Source organism: Scleropages formosus, chromosome 3 (assembly GCF_900964775.1).
Source record: "Scleropages formosus chromosome 3, fSclFor1.1, whole genome shotgun sequence".
NCBI lineage: Eukaryota > Metazoa > Chordata > Actinopteri > Osteoglossiformes > Osteoglossidae > Scleropages > Scleropages formosus.
Window position 1 is genome coordinate 5,962,783 of NC_041808.1, and position 23,086 is coordinate 5,985,868.

Sequence of the window (23,086 nt, forward strand, 5' to 3'; positions counted from 1 at the left end):
TAATGAATTTTAAGGTGTTTATGGCGTTTATGGTTCAGTAATTTTATTCAGCAAAGCAGATGAAACACTGCAGTACACACAGCTGCACCAGCACAAGGCTCGAGCACTTTCCTGATGGCACCGGTGAGACTATAACATGTGCTGCAGTTATTGGCTTACATTAATAGGTCAAAGGGAACGTTTACGTTTCTCGCGAGTGTATTATGTATTTACATCGAAACTGCCAAAGGACAAGCTTTCTGCTGGCCGACAACTAGGTGTCCTCAGTGCTCCGTGAACTGTACCACGTCTGTCTGACGTACGCCGGACCGAAGGTATGCTGGAAAACCACGCTTCTGTACATCTCCATTCTGCCAGACTGTGCATAGCACCAAAAAACATTTAAAATGTTCCCAAAATACAATAGTAAAAAAAAATCCTTTCTAATAAAAAAGTAAAACTGCACTAAAAGTGAAATATTCTACAACAGTGGAATGGTCCCAAGAATGTCTGGGGAGGGCGCTGGTTTCATAGAGGCCCAAAAGCAGGTGGTGAGAAATGTAGGGGCCCCGAGTGGTGTCGGGGGCCAGAGAGGGGCGGAGTCTTCCCACCTGCCTCCTGTCGGTCCCCAGGAGAACTGGGGCGCAGTTCTCATCGCCGGGTTACAAAAGTAAACAGTTTATCAATAGAGAGGCCTGTCTCTTCTAGGTCATGGATTTCTTCTCCCATTCCTGTAAGTACAGAATAACACAAAGTTTTACTATACTAAACTGGCACATCATCACTAGCGCCCTCTAGTGACTGCGATTGACGTTTTTAGGAGTGTTTGTGGACATCATTCATCTCGTGTCATTCATCTTTAAAATGATCTTCAGTACTGTGATTGTGAGCTTGACTGCATTTCAGATGCCTTCTTTTGACCCTGACCTTAGCCTTCTGCAGGACCTTCCCTTTGCTGGACACCACAGTTGATAGGGGTCTGTTCTTCAAGGATGAAGCTGAGTTGACTGGCGAACTGTCCCCGTTACTGGGGGACGCTGCAGGCGCTGCGCTGCTGGGTGTGGTCACCTTCAGCTGAGGACAGAAATCTGTTGTCATTACCACTGATCTGCCGTCAGGGGGACCCACTGTGGAACGGATGCTCGCTTACCGTGGACGTCAGGATGTTTGTGTCCAGGAGGCCGCTGTCCACAGCCGTGCCGAGTGTGAAGGGTCCCGCTTCCACTTTCTTCAGGCTCTCCTTCACCTCCACCAGCTGCAGTTCCAGATCTACCCGGCGCCGCTCCTCCGCACGACACAGCTCCTCCATCTCCTTGAGCTGAGCCTCCAGAGAGCTATGCTGGGCAGGGTCTATGAGAGAAGCGGGACGTTAAAGTTCAAATCAAAATGACACACAAAGACGCTACCATTTGTAATGTAAAAACAACAAATGTTGTGTTTAGTTCTTTGGGTGATTGTTTACTTCAATATTACCACTAGAGGGGGCAATGGGGCTGTATTTTCAACAGGTTTACAATTAGAAGGAGCTAAACAGTATCTCTGTTGCTCCACTAGAGGGAGCCAAATAGTCTCTCTCGTGTACAACTAGAGGGAGCCAAATAGTCTCTCGCTTGTACCACTAGAGGGAGCTAAAGAGTGTTTCTATTGTACCACTAGAGGGTGCCAAATAGTCTCTCTGTTGTACCACTAGAGGGCGCCAAATAGTCTCTCTGTTGTACCACTAGAGGGAGCCAAATAGTCTCTCTGTTGTACTACTAGAGGGCGCCAAATAGTCTCTCTGTTGTACCACTAGAGGGAGCCAAATAGTATCTCTGTTGTACCACTAGAGGGCGCCAAATAATCTCTCTGTTGTACCACTAGAGGGAGCCAAATAGTATCTCTGTTGTACCACTAGAGGGAGCTACTGTACTTTGTTTTATTAAGATTTATGGAGTTTCTAGCCATGTTACCACTGGAGGGCAATATAGGGCTGCGTTCGTCTCCGTTTCATCACTACAGGAACGTACAGGATGTTTTTCTAAGTTTTACCATTAAATGGTGTTTACCTTGAGCGGTAGCTAGCGCCTCCTTCAGCTCCTTTCTCTGGCCGCGTAGCGTGGACAGGGTATTGCGCACCTGCTCCTTCTCCTTCTCCAGCCGGTCTCGCTCCTCGGTGAATTTGAGCACATCTGCCTCTGTGCGGTTCTTGCCCAGCTTGACCTCAGCTGGAGCCGTTGACCGGGGCCTCTCCGCCCCCTCGGACCCACCTTTGCAGGACCTGAGAGGTTTACTGGGCTGGGGGCTGCGGGACCTGCGAAAGGGTTTCTTTGGGTTCTCCTCGCTAGGGGGAAGTTGGGACTGGACTTGGACAGCGATGGTCAGTGGCTCCGGTTCTGGTCTCGGTGAGGTCGGGGGGGCACTGGGCTCCTGTGAGGGGGGCAAGAGGGTGTGTGGGGGCCGTGGCTCTGGAGGCGGTGGAGAGACGCTCTGGGAAACACATGGTTGGGGGACACAGATGAGTCTCTCTCTCTCTCTCACACACACACACACTCACTCACACACACACAGTGCTTGAGGAACGGCTGAAATTCAGTGCTGTGGACCTGTGTCTCATGGGCCCTCATTACTGCTGCTGTTTTCCTGGCCAGTTCCTACAGACCAGGCGGTTCACTGATGGGGGCTTGTGGTCTTTACATGGTTCACCATGGTACGAGGGTCCTTTTATAGTCCGTTCATGGTCCGTTTATGGTCCCGACTTCCCAGACCTGAGCGCTCCTACCCTGGAGTTAAAGCCCCGGTTACTCGCCTCTGTTCAGTTCATCTCAACATCATCATCATCTGTAAACTATGTTTGTTTACTGAGCTTACAGCATGTTTACACTTGGCCTATTGTTTATGAAACATCACTTGTCAATAATATGCAGTTTCCAGTGTCAAAAACAAGCAGGAGTCCGGTGTCACTGAAGTTGATCTCCATGGTCTCACGTGTTTTTAATGATCCATTTTCAGAAATGTACAAACCATGAATCAGATATATTTAATGCTAAATTGTTGCACAATTAGAAAATCACATATGGTAATGAGCTCTTCCAGAACAGCCTGCCGGGCCATGTTTCCACAGCGGAATGTGGGCATGTGGCCAAATGCGATGTCGACCGCGTCCCCCTCTGGTCCTGGAATCTGGGCTCCTCCACCCCTTACCAGCTTACTGTGGAACTGGACCAAGTTAATACTGCAGTAAACCAGGTTGCTGTCGGACTGAACCTCTGGTCCCATAATAATAGACTTAACCAGGTTATTGTCTGGACCGGGATACACTGGACCTGGCCCACGCAACTTAAAACAGGTTTAAACCAGTTTGCAGCTGCATTTTGCAGGTTTCTTGCTCAGAACTCACTCACAAGGGTTGTGTAAATGAAAGCAAGGCAGAAGGGTGACCAGGTCAGAACAAGGTGTTTCAGTGAGTTCGCAGTGTTTCGGCTTTGCGGTCACCTGGTTCATCGTCTCCTCCTTCTCCGTGCCCCTCCCCATGGGGCTGGGCTCGCGGGACCGCTGATGAGACTTCCTGCAGGCGTTGTTGTTGTGAAGGAACGAGCGCACGGGGATCAGGTCCAAGTAGATGCGGTCGGGCGAGTCCTGGTCCCCCGTGACCGTCTCTCCGCTGCTCTGCTGGGTCTCCTGGCAGTGCAAGAGGAGAGACAAAAGGAGAAACATGAACGCATTTGGAGGCGGGAGGGTCAAAGCACGAGGGTTTGAGCCGTAAGTTGGGGCAAAGTATTGCTGGAGAACAACAGCGTCCTGTTCGTAAAAAAAGTCAAATATCTTGGTGAGTGAAAGGAGAAAGGAATCAACAACTGTTAAAACCAGTGATGACCGCATGGTCACAGCTTCACTGCCACATCGGTACGGGGATGTGAGACGGGGGAACTGCGGTAGCAGACAACGGGTAGCATAGTGGTTCGAGCTACTGCCTTTGGATCCAAAGGTTGCTACCCTTGAGCAAGGTACTTACCCTAAATTACTCCAGTTAAATTACCCAGCTGTATAAATGGGTAAATAATTTTCACCTTAATACTGTAAGTGGCTTTGGAGGAAAGCGTCAGCTAAATGAATAAATGTAAGGTCAACTCACATATTGTTTCACGTATGCACCCTTACGGACCTCAGTTCATCGTGGCCCGTGGTGAGAGGTGGGTGAAGGAGCAAGGTTGCGTGCCGTTCGAGACAGGAAGTGGCATTGTCGTCTCTCTGCGTACGATCGCGATTTTTACACCTCGCTAAAACGACCAGAAGTAAGACTGATGTTCACACGGTGTGTTCGCATGCAGATGTGATCCCAAACACCCGTTGGGAAAAACGCTGTGACGCGGAGGGGGGGACCTCACCTCCTGCTCGGGGTCTGTGTTTGCCACGTTGTCGTAGATGTCGTCCGAGTCGTCGGGAGCCGTGTGAAGGTTGTCTGTGTAGGCGTTGGGCTCGGAGAACCTCCTCTGCATCAGGCTGCAACACACACTGCTATGAACACGCGCGGAGCGACGTTATGGGTAAATGTTCCGACTAAATAGGCCCACTCACTACATGGAGTTCTTGGCTGCGCTGACTATGCAGGAGATGCGCTCGGTGTCCACGTAGTCGTAGGTGAGCTCCTCGGGACTGGTCTTGGAGCCCGTCTGCGACAGCAGGAGCCCCAGCCAGTGGCCCATGTCTGCAGACGACTTGGCCTAGGTGGAAGCAGGGTGAGAAGACTGTGACAAACAAGCAACACCACTCACACACGCTCCCACCCTCACGCAGAGGACGTTGCGCACACCATGCATGTTAAACAGCGGGGGGGGGGGGGGGGGGGGGGGGGGGGGTAGTAGTTAGAGCACTGCCTTGTAATCAAAGCACCCAAGTCACATCCCACCTCCCTAGAGCAAGGTACTTTCCCTGAATTGATCCAGCAAAAAATTACCCTGCTGTATAGATGGGTAAATCAGTGTAACTAAATTAACACTACTGCTTTGGAGAAAAGTATCACATAAATGAATATAAATGTACATGGAAACGCTACTACTGGATTATGGTGCTGTAACCATCCTGCACTGACTAACATCAGCCTACAGGGGGCAGTAGCGTGCACCGTCAGAAAGGAGGGCTCAGTGTCCACTTGAGTTTGTTTAAAGAAATGTCCATCAGTGCGATTTCCCGGCAAGGCTTCCATCTGGGGGACTGACCTCTCCCTGTGAAAATGTCTTCTGTAGGAGTGTGTGTGTGTGTGTGTGTGTGTGTCTATGAAGGGAAAGGTTAACTGTGGTGCTTTGAAACGCTCGCAGTTTCACTGATGGTCAACTGCGCAAACTATGCGCGGCATCCGCTCCATGTTTGTGTAACTGCGAAGGGCGACGTCGCGCACTTCCTGTGAACGCCGCCGTAACCAGAGCCTCCTCGAGCGAGAAGACCATCTCTGTAAACATACGGGAGAGAGCAGAGTCGTCTCTCGGAGAGCGCGGCCCTCGGCTGAGGCCCCCGGCGCCCCCCGGGACGGTTTGGATACAGTCCGGATACAGGTTCGTACAGTGGTACCGCTGGCTCTGCAGTCCAACTCTTGACCGGGTCAGGGTTAGGGAAGGGGCTCCTGACTGACCGCGACCTGCCATCACGATGTTCCTACGGGGACTCCCCGCGCCCAGGCCGGCCAGGGCGTCTCACCTCTAGGGTGGCCCGCTGTTCGCCATCCTGCTCGATGCGGAACGAGTAGAGGTGCTCCGGGCTGGGGTCGGGCAGGATCATGCAGCCCTCCAGGGACAGGGGCTGCTGGGCCACTTTGGTCTTGGCCTTGTCCTGGTAGAACCACAGCTGCCCATTCTTGATGAGACACCAACGAGCTCTCCACTGGCTGTTCACCAGCACGTTCAGGTAACCTGGAAGGGGAGAAGGTGCTCTCACGGCTCAGTGTAAGGAACGGGCCGTTGACCTTTACTGCCGAACACTTCACTAATACAGACGAAAGCTGTTCGCCTTTGCAAACACCTTCACTTTTGCAGACTCTTAATTGCTTTAATCTCAGCAACTCTTGGCTGTGGGCACACACACACACACACAAACTACCGTTTTTCTGAGCAGCATGAGGATGTAATAAAGAAAAAGCTGTTAACCCTCTATGAATGTGTGTGTAGTGTCGGTCTGTACAGATTTATTTTCAGAACTGGCTGTTCTGATGACCACGGTGGGTGGGACGGTGGCGGGAGTGAGCAGCGCTACTCTGTCTCAGCGCCTGGGTGGTGCGAGAGAATGCGGGTTCAATCCCCGCTCAGTCTGTGTGGAGTTTGCATGTTCTGGCAGGGTTTTCTCCGGGTGCTCTGGTTTCCTCCCACACTCCAAAGACATGCTGTTCAGGTTCCTCCATAGTATGTGAGTGACAGAGAGAGAGTGTGTGTGTGTTGCACTGATGTATGGATGAATGACCTAGTGTAAGTAGTGTATCTAGCAGTATAAGTCACTGCGGTGAATAAGGTGTGTGGGCTGATAACACTACAGAGAGTTCATTGGAAGTCACTTTGGAGAAAAGTGTATCTGTCTGACACTGCTGGTTCTGAGTGGGGTTGCAGCAAGCCAGAGCCTAACCTGGCAATGCAGGGCGTAAGTCCGGAGGGGGAGGGGACACCACACACACACACACACATTTTCAGAACCGCTTGTCCCATACGGGGTCACGGGGAACCGGAGCCCAACCCGGCAACTCAGGGCGTAAGGCTGGAGGGGGAGGGGACACACCCAGGACGGGACACCAGTCTGTCTCAAAGCACCCCAAGCAAGACTCGAACCCCAGATCTGCCAGAGAGCAGGACCCGGCCAACCTGCCGCGCCACTGCGCCACCGCGCCACCACGCCCCCCACCCTCAGAGAAAAGTCTGCTAAACAAATGTAATGTTCTGTAACCCCATGGTGGTTCTTACCAGATGTGTCCACCAGCTTCTCTGGACTCTCTAAGGAGGATGGGTTCTTTTTGCCGATGTTCAGAAGGTTACTGAGCATCAGGGCTGCACCATACCGCTTCTTCCCTGCAGGGGGTTGGAGAACCATAGAACATGAGGCCTCCAGCAGAGTCACCCAGCTGGCCAGAGATGAGGGGCACCGGGGCGCTCCTGGGCCAGATGAACATCGCACCTTCTGAGCCGGAACCTTCTCACAAGGTTGTGCTTGTGCTCTATTACTAACCGTGTCTTACCATCTTTTGCATCTGTGGTTTCTGCATGGCTGTCGGTGCTGCTGCCGCTCTCAGATGCTACAGAGTGTCGCTCGCTGAGCTCCCCCTGCAAGAGAGAACACACCGCACCACACCGCACCACTCACGTTAACCCTCTTAGCCAAACACACCGTAACACCCTAGTAACACACGCTGGCCCTCGCTGGCTCCTACCTTGGGGCACGCAAGCCGAGGGGACTCGGAGGAGGACTGGGATGCTTCTGAAGGTTCCAGAGGTTTGCCGCTGACCTCCTGGATGACCTGTGGATCGGGCAGTGATCCAGTTTGAATCCTCTAACTCATCCAATCCCACCATACCGCAAAAAAACACAAACACATGCAGGTAATTGCCCTGTCCTCCCACAGTCTAGGGATACAGTACACCCCCGCTGGCCCATAACAAATATCCTCTCCCTTCAGGGCTGCAGTGGTTGGTACTGGAAGTTTCTCTGTTTCTCTCTGAATGTGTGTGTAGTTTCAGTCTGCACAGATTTATTTTCGGTTAAAATTCTCCATTATCAACATCAAGCCCCTCCCTGTTCCGACAAGCCCCGCCCCTCAGAGATAAGCCCCTCCCATGCTACCTTTAGCCACTGCTCTGCTTGCTCCTTGCTTTGGAGGCCCAACACGATTGCTTCTGCGCCCACCGGCACCACCTTTAATCTGTGCTCCTTCTTCTTCACCTGCTTCTCTTTGTAGACCACAGTGCAGCCCACGAGGCTGACATCCAGCTGGGGGGTCTGGTCCTTGGAGCTCTTGTAACACTATAAAAGCGGGGTGGAGGAGGAGGAGGAGGAGGAGGAGGAGGAGGGGGGGGTGTGTGAGAACAACGTTGCTGCACAGCTACGGGTGGGGCTCGCCGAAGGACTGCGAGCGCTAGCATCGGCACCCACCAGGAGGCGCTGTTCCCGGACGACACACAGCTGCTTGGCCCACTGACCGAGCCACTTCTTCCTCCAGAGGAAGGCGCAGATGCGCGAGTCCTTCATGAGCTCGATGGACGCTTCCGTGGACGGCCACTGATGCTGGGCTGCCGATTTACCCTTGGTGGTCTCCTCTTCGTCGTACGACTCGTACGAGCTGCTCACCGCCTCGCAGTCGTCTGGGCGGGGGTCGGAGGTCAACGGCGAGAGGGGTGCAGGCGAGAGAATGTGTGGTGAGCAAAGGGAAGTTCTTGAGGTTGGAAGGTGGAAACGGGGAAAACAAGGGCCTGCTGGGACACGGCCTTTGACTTCACCCCCGTAAACACAGAGTCCACGTGACCGGGGCGGCCCCACCCTTGGAGACAGTACTACAAAACATCCCTAAACTCACAATTCTCCTGCACTTCTCCTGGAGGCATCTAATACCACCAGGGACAGGAGAGGAGGATCATGTGTGAACTCTTACTTGCCAAAGACATAATAGTACCCCCATCCCTCAAATAACGGGGTTAATTCATTTTATGAAATCCCCCCATTCAGGAATTCGCATTATTATGGGGTTGCTTTCATTCTTTTTTCTATTTTTTCTTATGTAAAAAAGATATTATTGGTCCCCAAATTAAAAATGTATTAAAAAAAGCTATAGGGAGGCACGGTGGTGCAGTGGGTTGGACCGGGTTCTGCTTTCCGGTGGGTCTGGGGTTCGAGTCCCGCTTGGGGTGCCTTGCAATGGACTGGCGTCCCGTCCTGGGTGTGTCCCCTCCAGCCTTTCACCCTGTGTTGCCGGGTTAGGCTCTGGCTCATCGCGACCCCATATGGGCTGACCGGTTTCAGATGGTGTGTGTGTGTGTGTGTGTGTGTGTGTGTGTGTGGATGATATATTGAATGAATGGCAATGAGAATATTTACAGCAAAAATGACCAAATATTGTCCATGTTATTTACCATAATCAGCACTGTCATTCGTCAAGACTGTCTATGTTTCGGGAGTGAGTATATGCAGCGTTATTATTACCGAGCACTTGTTCGTGTGCATGTGTGTTCATGCGCGTACATGTGTGCGCGTGCATTTATAGAAACGCCGCAGCGTCAATTTTAATGCGCATGAACCCGCATCTGCCTCCAGCACTTGTTCTCTTGTTCTCTTCCATAAGTGAAGATGCTTTTGCTTGAAAGCAATGAATTAACTGTGTGTTTCAATTGACCTCGTTAGGGAACCAGCGCCACATTTATACCCCCGTCTGCGCACATCCTGAACCCTAGAGACATAAATACAACCTGGACGAGAAAACACACCATCGTCTGGCTTCCTGTGTCTGGCAACTAAGGCGCACGATAAGTCTTTGTTGGTGACACACTAAAATGCTGCAGCGGAACAGAAGCAGAAGCGGCGGACAGTCCCACGCGTGTGGCGCACGCCTGCGGTTTTCATAGTTTGTGGCCAGTGGTTTTAATTACATTTATTCACTTAGCAGACGCTTCATTCCAAAGCAACCTACAATGAACTCTATGTAGTGTTACCAACCCAAACACCTTATTCACCATGGTGACTTACATTGCTAGATACACCACTTACACTGGGTCACTCATCCAGACATCAGTGGAACACACACACTATGGGGGAACCTGAACAGCATGTCTTTGGAGTGTGGGAGGAAACCAGAGCACCCAGAGGAAACCCACACAGACAAGGGGAGAGCATGCAAACTCCACACAGACCAAGTGGGAATCAAACCCACGTTCTCTCACACCACCCAGGCGCTGTGAGACAGCGGTGCTACTCACTGTACCACCATGCCACCTATCTCTTGCACTTCACACGCTTCAGGTGACGGCAGACTCCGTGCCTTAATTCACCCCAGATACTGTTGCAAAGAGGGCAGAACTTGACTAAACTGCTGGTTTCTGGGAAGGCGTGTGTGTGTGTGTGTGTGTGTGTGTGTGTGTGTGTGCGCGTGTGTGTGGGAGTGGCAGACGGTTAAGGAGCTCCCGGGGCGCCTGCAAATAGCCATCTGTCTACATTTGATTACATCCAATTATAGCAATGAAGTCTAGCAGGAAAGCACAGCTTTTTTTCAAACACACGTTTCAGCCGATCGCGACATTTCGAACCCTCGCGGGATCTCCGAAGGGCACGTTTCTCTCTGCATTCCCGCTCAGGTCTCTCTCACAGGGAGGCGCTCACTCTTCCTCTCTCCGACGCAATTTCATCCCTCATTTGCAGCGTGGGAGCATGGGAGCGCGTGGCTTGTTGAACGGTCAGCAGTGGGAGGGGCCAGACTCACCGTTGGTGGCGGTGTCGTAGGGCTGGGCCTCTTCGTAGTAGCCCTCGGGGGGCTCTGGCAGGGGCAGCGAACACTGCGGACAAGGGGCAAAAAGAATGACAAGACAGGTAAGTGGGGGGAGACACTCTTGGGATGAAATCCATGATTCCACCAGGGGGCGGGACTGAGCACGCTGCCAGACATGTAACCCCGCCATCCGAAAAGGGCTCCAGTAACACACCCTACGATACCACAGGAATATTTGCGACCCTAATCGGGTTGGACGCCACGGCCCGGACGCACGACAGTCATAGCGGACGAGCTCATCGGCTTTCGGAAGAGGCAGGTCTTCCCACTGCCGATCATGAGAACATGTCTGGATTCACCTTCAACGGCACGAAAGGATGGACCTGATGACATTTGCAGATGGTCCACCGAGCAGCGTCCTGCAGCACGGGGAGGAGCGTTACTCATTGCTTCTACTGTACGCGTTTCGCTGGCGAGAGTCCCGCTTCCTCCTGCTCCGGGGAGCTTTGGCCGGCGTACCTGAGCCGCGGAAGTGGCTTCCACTCTTGCGCAGAGCCAACAGACAGCGGAACATGGAAAGAGCTTGTGCCAGTGGCAAAGAGCTCCCGGCCACACCACCCAGGAGCCCAGCGTTGCCTTTTTTTGCGCAAACCGAAGCGCTGCCAGTACTGGCACTTACCCAAGCGTGGCCCTTTTCCCAGCGGCACAAGAACCACACCTCGTTGCGGAGGTGCAGCGACATGCGTACGTGTCCACACGCTTCGCGCGTACCGAGTTCGCGAAGAACCGAGAAGCTCCGTGATGCTGCTCACGATCCTTATTTAGAGGTTCACGTCTCACAGACCTCGCAGCTCCTTGGAAATCGTGCCGTAACCAACCGTGCCTTAAACCGCGAGGTGTCACGCACGACATAAGTACATGCCGCTGATGAGGAGACACACAACCAGGACTCTCGGTGCACCTCGCAAGACATCACTTCAGAAATAACCGAGGGGCTGTCGAACGGTTTCTCATTCTCTGCTTCTCCTTCGGTAGAATGTGGTTTCCGTGAGACTCCGGGGTGGGGGTTGGGTTGGCACTGGGGCCAAGTTGAACGACGGTGTTCCCTGGAAGTCCTCCTGCGGCTATCGTGGAGACGTTTGTGGATCCGTTTGTTTGTTCTGCAGCTCCGATGAGGCCGTGGGAGCAACGTGGCAGCCTGCCGGCTCACACACACACAACGTGGCGCTTTTACAAGCAAACACATCTCTGGCCATCAAAGACACAGGAAACAAGGGCTCAAAATGAAAGCTGCTACAGAGCTGCGTTTCGGTAAATCATGTGGGTACGTGGGGGCATTTTCTAGAGCCGGGAGGGATGATGAGCGGGCAGGAAGTGGACGGCGTGCAAGGAGACGGCTGAAGAAAGTCGGAAAAGGTTCAGGAACACACACACACACTTAGGCGGCCGCCAAGAGTGGAACACACACAGAGACCAACAGACAGTGTGACGGACATGTGGTACCCCGGACTAACTTCTCCCGCCTCACACACCTTTCCTCAGTGCATCGGCGACACGCTTCCAGGAAGCTTCAACATCAGTGACTCTCAGGCAGTGCGTGGACGCCCCCCGAGGGAACGTGTGTATTTTTGAGTGGGTGCGTGTTGGCATGTGTACGTTTACACCAGTATGCATTCGCACGCCCGTACGTTGCAATCGTGCCTGGGAGCGAACGCTAATGTTCACGTCGTGCAACCGCCAGGCCCCCGAACCCAGTCCGGGCGGCTCGGACCCCCGTGCTCGGCACAGAGGGCGCACGGCCAGCCGGAGGAGAGAACGCAGACGGGCGAAGGAAACGCACAAGGAGACAGCCATAAACAGTGATATAAAGGGAGCCTTTGAAAGCCTCCAACACGTGGAAAATCCCTGCAGCCAGAGCCAAGAATCCCTCGCTGCACAAACACACTCGGTCTGGGAAAGAGCGCCTTGGAGCAGCGTCTAGGTAACAATGGCGAACAAACTGGCCCGTCTTGTGGAGAGAAAGGAGCGTTTCAGTGGGATTCTTGGTCCGACCCGGTGCTACGCTGGGCGGCCCAGCAGAACCCCACATTACTGTGACTAATGGACTAAGACTTCTGGTTCAGCTGTTGCGGAGACTAACATCATTGTTTCTCCCCGCTATCAGACAACATCTTATTTCGCTTTTTGTTTTGGATACGCACACCTAGTATAAAACAATAAATAAAAACTAGTAAGTAGTAATAACTAACATGACACAAAGCTAATTCAAAAATATTTGAAATGTATTTAGAAAGAAATTTATGAGAAAACATTATTGTGGATACTTTTTGACTTTCCCTTGCATATGAACATCAGTTGCTTAAGTGAGACTTTTATTCAAACTACTGGTCTCTCTGTTGTCTGCTCCTAATTTGTTCAAAAAAACAGACATATAATTCTGATATCACACATCTGATAACCAGATAATTAAATTACTTATTCCATTATTTCTTATGGGGAAAAAATCCAATTCATTCCAAGCCTATCCCAAATCACTCTAAATGATACTTAATATCATAAGGAATAATACTGCATAATACTTTAAAATGGAATGAATAATAATTACATTATACATAAGATAAATTAAAAAAATGATTTCATAAAATAAACGTAGTGACAGTTTGCCTGGTTTGAGGAAAATTAAAGTTTATGTCACATTTAAATAAATTAATAATCGGGAAATTAAAGCTCAGCGGTTCAAAGCAGAGGATGCAAATGCAGATTTGACTGCGCAAGCGAGACTGTAGAGGGCCAGAATGCAACCGAGAGTGTCGGTACACGGTTTCCACAACGCGCTGCATCCCGCGGTCTCCCTCGTACAATCTCTGAGGGTAATTTTCAAATGCACTCTCAGCTAATTGCACTGGTCCAAACGTTGTGGGCATAGACCGGATGTTGAGGACGGGGCAAATGAAAATTCGAATCACGTAACGATTGAGTGGTATACGTGGTATATATAATCAGGTATTTAAATCGGCAATGAGTTCACATGCAGACTTAACCGTTTTACCCACTACTCACACATATTCTGAGTTTAACGCACTCACTGAGATATACAACAGGCCCAAGAAGGGAGCTCAACTGCTAACCTTCTGGTTAGTCAGCTAGTTCTTGAACAGCAACACGCTTGACTGTAAATGGTCATTAAATGGTTTCATTGATGTGGAGAAACGAGATAACGTGGTCTTCATCGAGGTGTCAAGCAGAAGAATGCACTGGCAGGAACAAGGTCATAGCAGCCTGGAATGACAAAGTTGAGCCCTTTGCCAGTTTTGATCTATTCAGACTTACGTGCATTTTACCACAACAATTCAGGCTAAATATCTACATCAAAGGTCCTGTGGTTCCCATATCTCACCTTGGGGGATTTTCTCAAGCATTTTGGCTTATTCACCTGACAATGTAGACTCAAAAGCCTTTCTTGTCCACGTGGCTCGATTCTGGAACCTGTGGGTTTCAAGTCTGTCAAGTCGACATGTGTGTAACCTACGAAGACCTTCTGCGAATGGTGCAGAACCTGAGTCCAAGACACCAGATGAGCTGGAGTGTTACTCTGCACCCAGAGCCAGTAATGCATCAGACATCTGTCCCTCATATCTGTAACCGGGGTTATTTTTGGAGCTGGGGACAGGCGTCGCAAACAGTCGGACACCCCGGTTTCGGCAAAGACTCACTCCTGTTTACATCCACACGCTGGTCCAGGAGTAGTCCACTGGTGACGGCTTCATGCAAGCAGGGGAGATGCGAGTGTGGGTGGGAGGGAGCCTCTTCACCGTGGACTCGATGCTGCTGGTGCGCAGCTGCGACTATTTCCAGGCTCTCTTCCGCTCAGGGATGAGGGAGTGCTGCCAGGGGGAAGTGCGACTCCAAGGGCTGCCTGTACGTGGCTTCCTGACAGCTCTGGCAGTGTCCCGGGGTGAGCGGCCTTCCCTGAGCGTCGACGAGGCAGTGGAGGCCACCGAATGCGCTGCCTTCCTGCAGGCACGCCCTTTAGCGCAGCACCTGTCCAACCTCATTGATTCCAGCAACTGTGTGCAACTGTGCCATGCCGCGGCCACCTTTGGGCTGTGGGAGGTCTTCCACCAGGCAGCGCTATTTATTAGGGACATGTATGGTGATCTAGTGGAGGAGGTGTGCTTCCTGCCATCCGAATTGCGGGAGTATGTGGAATCGCTGGCTCCCAGCTCCTTTGTGGCCATGGGCACGCATTCCCCCTCCATGGAGTTGCTCCAGGATTCCTTCCGCAACATCTGCTACCTGGACGAAGACGGAGGAGAGTGGAAGCATCTGACAGACCTTCCCATCGATGCCAGCACCTCCATGGCAGGTGTGGCTGTTTTGGACAACCGATTGTATGTGGTAGGGGGTGTGCGAGGGGTCAGCAAGCAGGTGGTGAACTCCTGCTTCTGCTATGATCCTTTGAGTGACTTCTGGAGTACCTTTGGGGGCCCCCAGCAACCACGCTACAACTTCACACTTGTGGGCCACGAGGGACGGCTGTACGCTATTGGCGGAGAGTTCCAGAATGTAGTCATGTCCTCGACAGAGGTGTGCGACCTGGCCTCCCACTCGTGGTCCTCCGTGAGCCCCTCTCCATGGCCGGTGGCTGGTGCTGCATGTGCCAAGGCCATGAGCCGGATATTTGTCTGCTTCTGGAGACCCATGGAGACCACGGACATCTATGAGTACATGCCAGACTGGGATGAGTGGCGGCTCCTCACGACACTCATTCGGCCCCAAAGCTATGGGCACTGCATGGTGGCTCACCGTGACAACCTATATGTGATGCGGAACGGACCCTCAGCTGACTTCCTCCGCTGTCTGATGGACTGTTATAATCTCACCACTGGCCAATGGTCAGCCGTGCACAGCCGCTACGTCAACAGCCGGGGTGCCCTGTTCACGGCCGTGGTGCGTGGTGACTCTGCCTTCACTGTCAATCGCTCGCTCACACTGGAGTACACTATTGGCGACGACCGCTGGATACCGCGGCGAGAGATGAATGGCTTTCCAAGGAGTGGTACAGTGTGGACATTCTTACTGAGACTTCCCCAGACAAGTCGTCCAGGTACAATAGGTACAGCGGACGGAGCACTTTTGACACGTAGACCCAGTTATTCCAGGGCTGCCAGACACAGCAGACACAATGGACACAGCAGGTAGGTCTCTTAACTCCAGGTAGACAGTTTTTGCAGAGTTGCCTGGTAACCCAGGCGTGTTGGACAGAGTCCATTCTGAACGATCTCAAGCTGTCTTAAATCCACCATGCAATAATACGTGTTCATGGGACACATCCAGATTTGTACATTTCCTTGTTTATAAAATGACTTTATTAAAGCAAAAGTGCACCAAAAACCCAAGCATCTCCAATTTCTTTCACATAAAGACATCAGTGTTGTCCAAATTACCACATCTGTGACACAATGCAAAGTGAAACCCCTTATTATCTGGGGTAGAGGTTGACGAGGGAACGGATCCTAGGCTGGGGTGTAACGGAGTGAAAGCAGCACACGAACACAAACACATACATACAGTTGCTCCTGCCCCAGCCCCCACTCCAGTTTCAGACAATCTGTCTCGGTAGGATTGGGTTTCGGTTTGGGGTTTCGGTAATCGTCCCAAACCCGATCCTCCGGGGACAGGGTGTGGCAGTGCAGCTCCGAGAAAGTGTGAGATGTTCCTGTTTCTGGGTAGCTGGGCCTTTTTCGTTGACTCCGAGGTCTGAGGGACCTCTCATTGAGGCGCAACCGATGGGGCGGGGAGTCGTTGCCTGGGAAACACCATTTGTCTTTGAGACGAGAACAATGGGGAGATACAGTCCTGACACACGTCACCTGTGGCCCACAGCGTCGCGCAGTAATCGCATTCCACCGCCCTCAGTCATCCTCACCGCTCAAGGACTGCTTTCTTTGCTTCAGTCTGAGCCTTTGACTGCCAAATAACTAGCCCAGTAACGGGCCTCTTTGGCGTCCGGGCAGCCGAGAATGCCGCATTTCTCATTTTACAAAGTCTACGTGTGTCTTCAGACTGTTGTCGTGAAATAAAATATCAAAAGGTAAGACTAAATACATGATAGAACTGCAATTTAGTCCGAGGCCCAAAATGTTCCAAAAATTTCAGATCGACGCAAAAAAAAGCAGAAGGAAGCAGGAAGAGGAAACAGGAAGTAGGGACAGGTGAGACAGGAAGTCGAGACAGACGAAGCAGGAAGCAGGGACAAAATAGAAGCTGGCAGAGTAGATGGGAAGTACCGATATTGGACAAAAAGCTAGGGGTAAGGGCGGGAAGCAGGAAGGTTGAGCAGGAAGTTGGAATAAAGAACAGGAAGCGCAGCATTTGGACAGGAAGCAGAGAGTTTCAGCAGGAAGCTGGTAGAGAGGACAGCAAGCAGTGAAAATTGATAGGAAACAGCAGACAGGAAGTAGTATAAGCCAACATAAGCAGAGAGTGGACAGGAATCTGGGAGATGGGCGGGAAAGAGTGGAGGCCGGAGGGAGGAGGACTGGGGCTGGGAGGGGGCACGGGGCAGGCCGACAGAGAAAGAAAGAAAGAAAGAAAGTGGGGGAGTTGAAAATGAAAAAAATGAAATTATTGTCATACAGCTATATATTGTGAGCTATATTTTGATGTAAATCAAATAAAGAAATGTGACCTTGTGTCGAGAACCACACGAGGTTTATTTATTTTTCAGGGTTTAATAACCTTGCGGGGACATTTTACTGAAAATGCGCATACCCACACACAGACAAACACTCCACACACACACACACACACACACACACACACACACACACACACACACACACGCACACTATGGCCCTGGTCCAAGCTTCCCGAAGTTCTGGGAACAGCTGTTGCTAATCAGAACCGGGGTCTCGCAAGGTTGAGGAGTTCAGCATTGGCTCCAGCAGCAGCCATGCTGTAAATCAGACAGCCTGAGAACCAGCAACGTGACACTGCCTCGAACCGTCAGCCGACAACACAAACACCCCTCTGCTCCCTCTCCTACATCTTTCTGGATGAAGAGCTGCCATCACTCCCGGTATGTCGCGTTTTTTGCAGCGCGTACAGGCACAGACGCAGGCCTGGCCGTACGCGTCACGTGATCGGGAGGCTAGTGTGACCGGGCACCTGCCGTGACCATGAGCACCTGTTCCTGCGCTGCTGCAACTGGCAGGTGGTCATCCCGGGCGTGTTGCGTAGGATCGGAGTGTGAGGAAGACCCATGTTGCTACTCACCAGCCGCGGCAGGGGCAGCTCTGGCAGGCTCTTCTGAGGGGGTGAGATGTATTTTCCCAGCAGGCCATTGGTCAAAGCATCCAGCGACTCTGCTGCACAGGGACAGGAGGGACAACCGCAAAAACGTTTCATCATTCAATCACACACACACACACACACACACACACACACACTCTTCACAGGGCAATTGTGGAGGACACCAGCAGTGAGAGTTCACGGTTAGATTTACATTCACATTTATTCGTTTAGCAGACGCTTTTGTCCAAAGTGACGTACATCTCAGCGAAAGTACAATTTATGCGTTACATTGAGAGAAGGAGACGTAGCTGCAGACATGAATGTCTCAAGCAAAGCTAGTTTGTTCCCTCCCACTTGCTACACCGAGGTTCATCGTTCAAGTAGGGCCATAAGACACAGGATAGACAAATCCCTCCTACCAATTTTTTTTTTTTTTAATATTATAAGATACACAAATAAGCAAGTACAATATGCGAGAGTAGTGGCTGAATAAAGGTTGTATCTGGGGATGCTTACGGAGTTACGATGCGTGAATATCGTGAAGATAATAGCACGTGTACAGCGCATACAGAATCAGTGTGATTTAACTAGACCACCAGGCTGTGTTGCTATTGACTAAATGCAAACCACTTTAAATCCTTATTTACAGTTATTCATTTAGCTGATGCTTCTCTCCAAAGCAACTTACAATGTTAAGGTTACAATTATTTTCCCACCCATTCAGACAGCTGGGGAATTTCACTGGAGCAATTTAGGGTAAGGACCTTGCTCAAGGGTACCGCAGCCAGAGGTGGGGACTAAACCTGTAACCTTGGGAGCCAAAGGCAGTAGCTCTAACCACTACACTACCAGCTGTCCTCCTTAGTCTTACCTTTCTGGGCTATGAAGTCAATCACTTATTACCCTCACACGTTTCCTGAGAACCTGTGCCTACCAGCATCTCTCAGGGGTGCCGAGAAGCAGACAGGAAGTTGGGGGTGTCTGCGGTTCTGCAGGGTGGGCCGAAGGCGGCTCGTTGGCCAGTTGAGCACGGTCCCGCCATCTCACGCCGCACCAGAAGCACATCTCAGACGCGAAAAGGTTCACACGTGGTGAGATAGGGTAACGATGTTGGTCAAGGGACTTTAACGAGAAAGGCTCCTTAGGCAGCGACCACACGTCGTGCTACCAGCGAGTAAAGGTGTACAATTCTCACTGCTGTCAAAGGGGGAAAAGAGGTGGGGGGCAGTGGCGATGTGGCACTGCGACGCTGCCACGGATACGGCGCTCTGGGGCGCGAAACAGGAAACCAGCCTTACCCTTGCCACAGGGTTTCTTGTCCTGGATTGGCCCGCTGACCATCACCTTGTTCATGTAGATGTACTCCTCATCGCATCCTGAGTTTGCACCTGAGAAGAGCGAAGAAAGCCAAAAGATCAACGCGCTGGAACACTGTACGAAACCGTTTTTATTCACACCCGTCCCACATGCATTTGTAAAAAAAAAAAAGAAAAAAAAAATTATTGAATTCTACCTATAATTCTAAACGAGTCCCCATCATTGAGAGTTTCCGCTCTTCATTTCATTTTGAAAAACTGCATAAAGTCAAAGTCGCGGTCAACTTTGTTGGCTTTAAAGAGTATAACCAGCTAACCTGGGACTTGCAGTAACACCTCCTTGTCCCTCGCCACGTCTAACACGCCTAACGCCTTCTAACTTGTCTTTTAATGCTGTATTTCCCGTGTCTTTCCCTGCTTGGATGAGAAGCGCTGGGTAATGTTTGACAATAAAAGGACTTAATTAATTGTGAGATTAGGGCTTATTTACCATACTGTAAGGGTATTCCATATTCATGTTTAAAAAAAGTGTTTAAATAATATAAATAACTGAGTTTTTAAAAAAAAGTTATTCCCTAATCTGCTCTTTCAGTTGAGATCATTTATCACCTTCATCAGCGTTGTGACCGGTTGAGATGGTCAGTGCGACGGTCAGTAGGACGTCCTGTATGTACAGTAGCTGGTTTAGTTACGGTAGAAGTGCGGTGAACGTGTGTTTTGCACAGAGCCGTAGGAGGCAGCGTATAAAGTACCTGCTGTGGAAGCGAAATGACTAATCTGGCAAAAATAGCTGTTGCAATGAACAAGAAGCACGAAACTGTGTGTATTTTCAGAAGCTGTTCTTCCCGTTTCTCCTCGTATGCAATATGAGTGAAGGGTGCGCATTTACGTTTATCTATTGGTGCGATGCTTGATTTGATTTAGCTATTTATACGGTAATTTCGAAGCGTCGGTTCAGGGTAAATTTCTCGCTCTCAGGTACAACAGCAGGAGCGGGAGTCAAACCTCGGTCCTTTAAGCGGAAGCGGGAGCTCTAAACACCATGCCACCTGCTGTCACCTGCTTCCGCCATATATATATGACTTCTGCTGTGCACTTAGGTGATTTTCATGCGTTTTATGTTTGCTTTGCAGCAGCTTCACTGATATAATTACAGTTCAGTTCCCTGCTCAACATACCACAACTAGGACCTGAAACTGCAGCTTGACCTTTTTCCCGTCTGCCGAAAGACGCTCGACATGGCTAACTGTCCGCCGGGGGCGTAGAGGAACAAAGAGGGAGTACAGTACGTATCCGAGGGCTCTGTGCACAAAAGACCATCTGAGCCTCGAGTGCGTTGGCCCCACGTCCCTCACCCGCTCTGCACATGAAAGCCTCGACCGCTTAAAAGATTGAACCCTCTCTCCGTCACAACGAAAATCCAGCTTTCGGTCATCAGAAACAAAAATTAAGAGAAGGGTGGTCTTCAGCACGGTCGCTTTGGTAACGGGGATTTTGTCGTGCGATGCAGATAATGGGACAGGCCGATGGAAAGTGAAGACCGGAGACCGAAGTTCGTGACGGACGGTGGGGTGCGGGGGGCAGGCGGGTGGGGGGGGCAGTTTTGGAAACTGAAAGTTATTTATATCGTGAGTTTCGCAGGAAGTGCAACTCTCTGGAGGGTGCGTTCGGCCAGCGGAGGAGCCCCTGGAGTCTAGGCCGGAGGCACGGAGGCCAGCTGCCTCCCAGGACCTGTAGAGGACAGGCGCAGGGGGCTGTCGGCAAGGGCTGGAGAGAGCATGGTACTGGCAGGAGCGCACGGAAATGGTGCGCTAGCGGAGGGAGGGAGCTATCAGAAACAAGATGTTAAAGTAATCAAGTCTCTAACAGCGATGACATGATATCAGAAGCACAGCGCTAACAGAGCGGCATTGCCACGGTGCTGCCGGCCTGTTGCTACGTCCAAACCGGCGCCCGGGGCTCGGGGTCACATGACTCACCGTTGGCCGACAGGTAAGACTTGAGCAGGTCTGACAGCAGGCTCTTCTGCACCGTGGCTTCGCTGCTCAGGTTCTCACGGTCCAGGACTTTGAGGAAGCGCTCGAGCTCGTTCAGCAGCTGCTCCAAGACTGCAAGGGAGGATCATGGTGACGACGTAGACGGCGAAGTTAACACCAGCAGTTACAGCTCACACACCAACCCCGCCGCAGACCCTGTCCTTGTGGGAAGCGCTACCTTTAGCTGCTGCCGAGTGTCATGAGTGTCTCTACCCACCTCCACCCGCTGGGTTTGGAGCCTATATCGAATAAATTTGAATTCTATATCGATAGAAATTAGGCTGCTGCAGTTTAAACAATATTTTCACAGACGAACCATATAAGATCGATCTGTTTTGACTTCAGATCAGTTTACAATTTCCTTGCTGCTTTATTTTCTCAGGTAAGCCATTGAAAAGGCCCTTTAAATCCATTTAGATTTAATCCCATCTTTGTCTCCTCCCACTGTCCCACCCATGTCCCCACCCTAAGGCCCCTCCCACATCTTAACCCATATGTCCGCCCCATTGTTCTGGCTCTTTTGAAGCCTAGGGGACTCGGGCCACACTGAATGGAGGCGCTTGTGCCCGGTTCGACGGCGTCGACCCACACCGAGCCTCCGGGGTTCAGAGGTCGGAGGTCAGCCTGGTTATGAAGGACCGCTTTTATGGCCAGTTCCGCCCTCAGTGAAAGGCCCACAGTCTCATGGTGAGCATGTACTGCTGAGTGGGGGGGCATTCCGCACAAAGAGGAAGCAAAGCGGGACGAGTGACCTGCATCCTGAGAAGCAGACAGAGGAGGGACCGGCCAGGGGGGCATTCTCTAACGGAGGTCTTCGTGAAGCTGTTCCGACACCTGATATAGACCACAGATAGGCGAAGGGATCCAACAAGCGCATCGTGGGATTTGTTTCCAGCCACAGCACGCAGCCCATCAGTCGACCACCAAAAACCCAGAAACGCCGCAAGGTCTCCAGCCTGGAATGCACCGCAGTTTGGCTGAATGTGAAAGCTGATACGGTGTGTCGGTAGGCGTCGAGGACGCGTTCGAACCACATCCGATCCTTTGTCTCACAGACGCTCCGGTGTGTCTGCAGGTTGGTCCCGGTTTCCGCCGAACGAAAACCCCGCATTATGGCATCGGCCGTGACGTATCTTTGACTTGCAGCCGCAACAACATGACCAGACGTGTTCGAGCTGGAAGGCATCAGGCCCCCCGACACCCGCGTGGGCGTTTAGTGAGAACTGACGGGGGTTTCACGCAGTCTGAATTATGCGCTTGCTCGTCTACTGCCATCCAAGCCAGCCTGCGTCACCACTCGCCTTGACAAGACAACATCCTGGCCCTTGGCACGCAAACGTGTACACATGAGACCGCAGTCACACGGGCAACCGTGTTTTTACAAAGGGCGAGCGGGTGGAGGGCGGGAGTGTCATGGAAAGAAAAATGGGACGAAAAGCTTGTTAAACACACAAAAACAGGGCTGCTGTAGGGATGGATGTTCTCCCCCAACCCTAAACCCAGAGGAGATACTTGACTGAGCTCAACTAGTTTTGGAGACACAAAACTGTGCCGTGTGAGAAGTCACTGTGAGCCAACCCCCCCACCGATGCTGTGTGTCTCATGGCACAGATGCAGGGGAGGGGAATGCATCCTCACCGGAGCCTTGCGCCGCCAACACCTGGTCTCACCTGTTGAGCGGTTGATTCACCCCGCTCCACATTACCTGGTAACCCAACACCAAATTCCTCCAGCGTGGTGCTCCTCGCAGCGCAAACACGCAGCACCTAGATAAGACCCAAGGACAGTGCTTCTGCAAACAGGCCAAGAATCAAGCCCGTACAGTGTGCAGATAGTGATTAACAGCCTCGATAAGAGCATTACAGCGATCCGCACCTAGGAAGTGGAACGGCCTTCCCCCGCCACGGTCACCTCACTGCAGCCTGGGGTAACATCCCCTGTGCCGTCACCAATCCCCGACCGTTCGTGACCCTAGAATCTCCAGCTTCCGGCGGCTCATTTACTGAGAAAGGATGGGACGGCGCACTGAAGTTCAGAGG

General features: G+C 51.6%; 2 protein-coding genes across 2 annotated transcripts in view; one reads left to right on the top strand and one right to left on the bottom strand.

The window, feature by feature from the left end:
- Window positions 1-26: 26 nt before the first annotated feature.
- Window positions 27-23,086, bottom strand: part of afap1l2 (actin filament associated protein 1-like 2) — a 33,434-nt gene continuing 10,374 nt past the window's right edge. The window contains exons 2-18 of the mRNA XM_018762657.2: window positions 20,991-21,119; window positions 18,994-19,083; window positions 17,678-17,769; window positions 10,394-10,466; window positions 8,080-8,288; window positions 7,771-7,950; window positions 7,361-7,447; window positions 7,169-7,253; window positions 6,897-7,001; window positions 5,650-5,861; window positions 4,534-4,679; window positions 4,344-4,458; window positions 3,451-3,636; window positions 2,025-2,445; window positions 1,130-1,329; window positions 907-1,053; window positions 27-710 (exon numbers count right to left, since the gene is read on the bottom strand). Coding sequence (XP_018618173.2) covers window positions 684-710; window positions 907-1,053; window positions 1,130-1,329; window positions 2,025-2,445; window positions 3,451-3,636; window positions 4,344-4,458; window positions 4,534-4,679; window positions 5,650-5,861; window positions 6,897-7,001; window positions 7,169-7,253; window positions 7,361-7,447; window positions 7,771-7,950; window positions 8,080-8,288; window positions 10,394-10,466; window positions 17,678-17,769; window positions 18,994-19,083; window positions 20,991-21,119 — 2,504 coding nt within the window. The 3' untranslated portion in view covers window positions 27-683. The remainder of the gene's footprint in view (window positions 711-906; window positions 1,054-1,129; window positions 1,330-2,024; window positions 2,446-3,450; window positions 3,637-4,343; window positions 4,459-4,533; window positions 4,680-5,649; window positions 5,862-6,896; window positions 7,002-7,168; window positions 7,254-7,360; window positions 7,448-7,770; window positions 7,951-8,079; window positions 8,289-10,393; window positions 10,467-17,677; window positions 17,770-18,993; window positions 19,084-20,990; window positions 21,120-23,086) is intronic.
- Window positions 14,165-15,601, top strand: LOC108940415 (kelch repeat and BTB domain-containing protein 13). The gene has a single exon (XM_018762575.1). It carries the CDS (start codon window positions 14,165-14,167, stop codon window positions 15,599-15,601), a length of 1,437 nt encoding a protein of 478 aa, XP_018618091.1.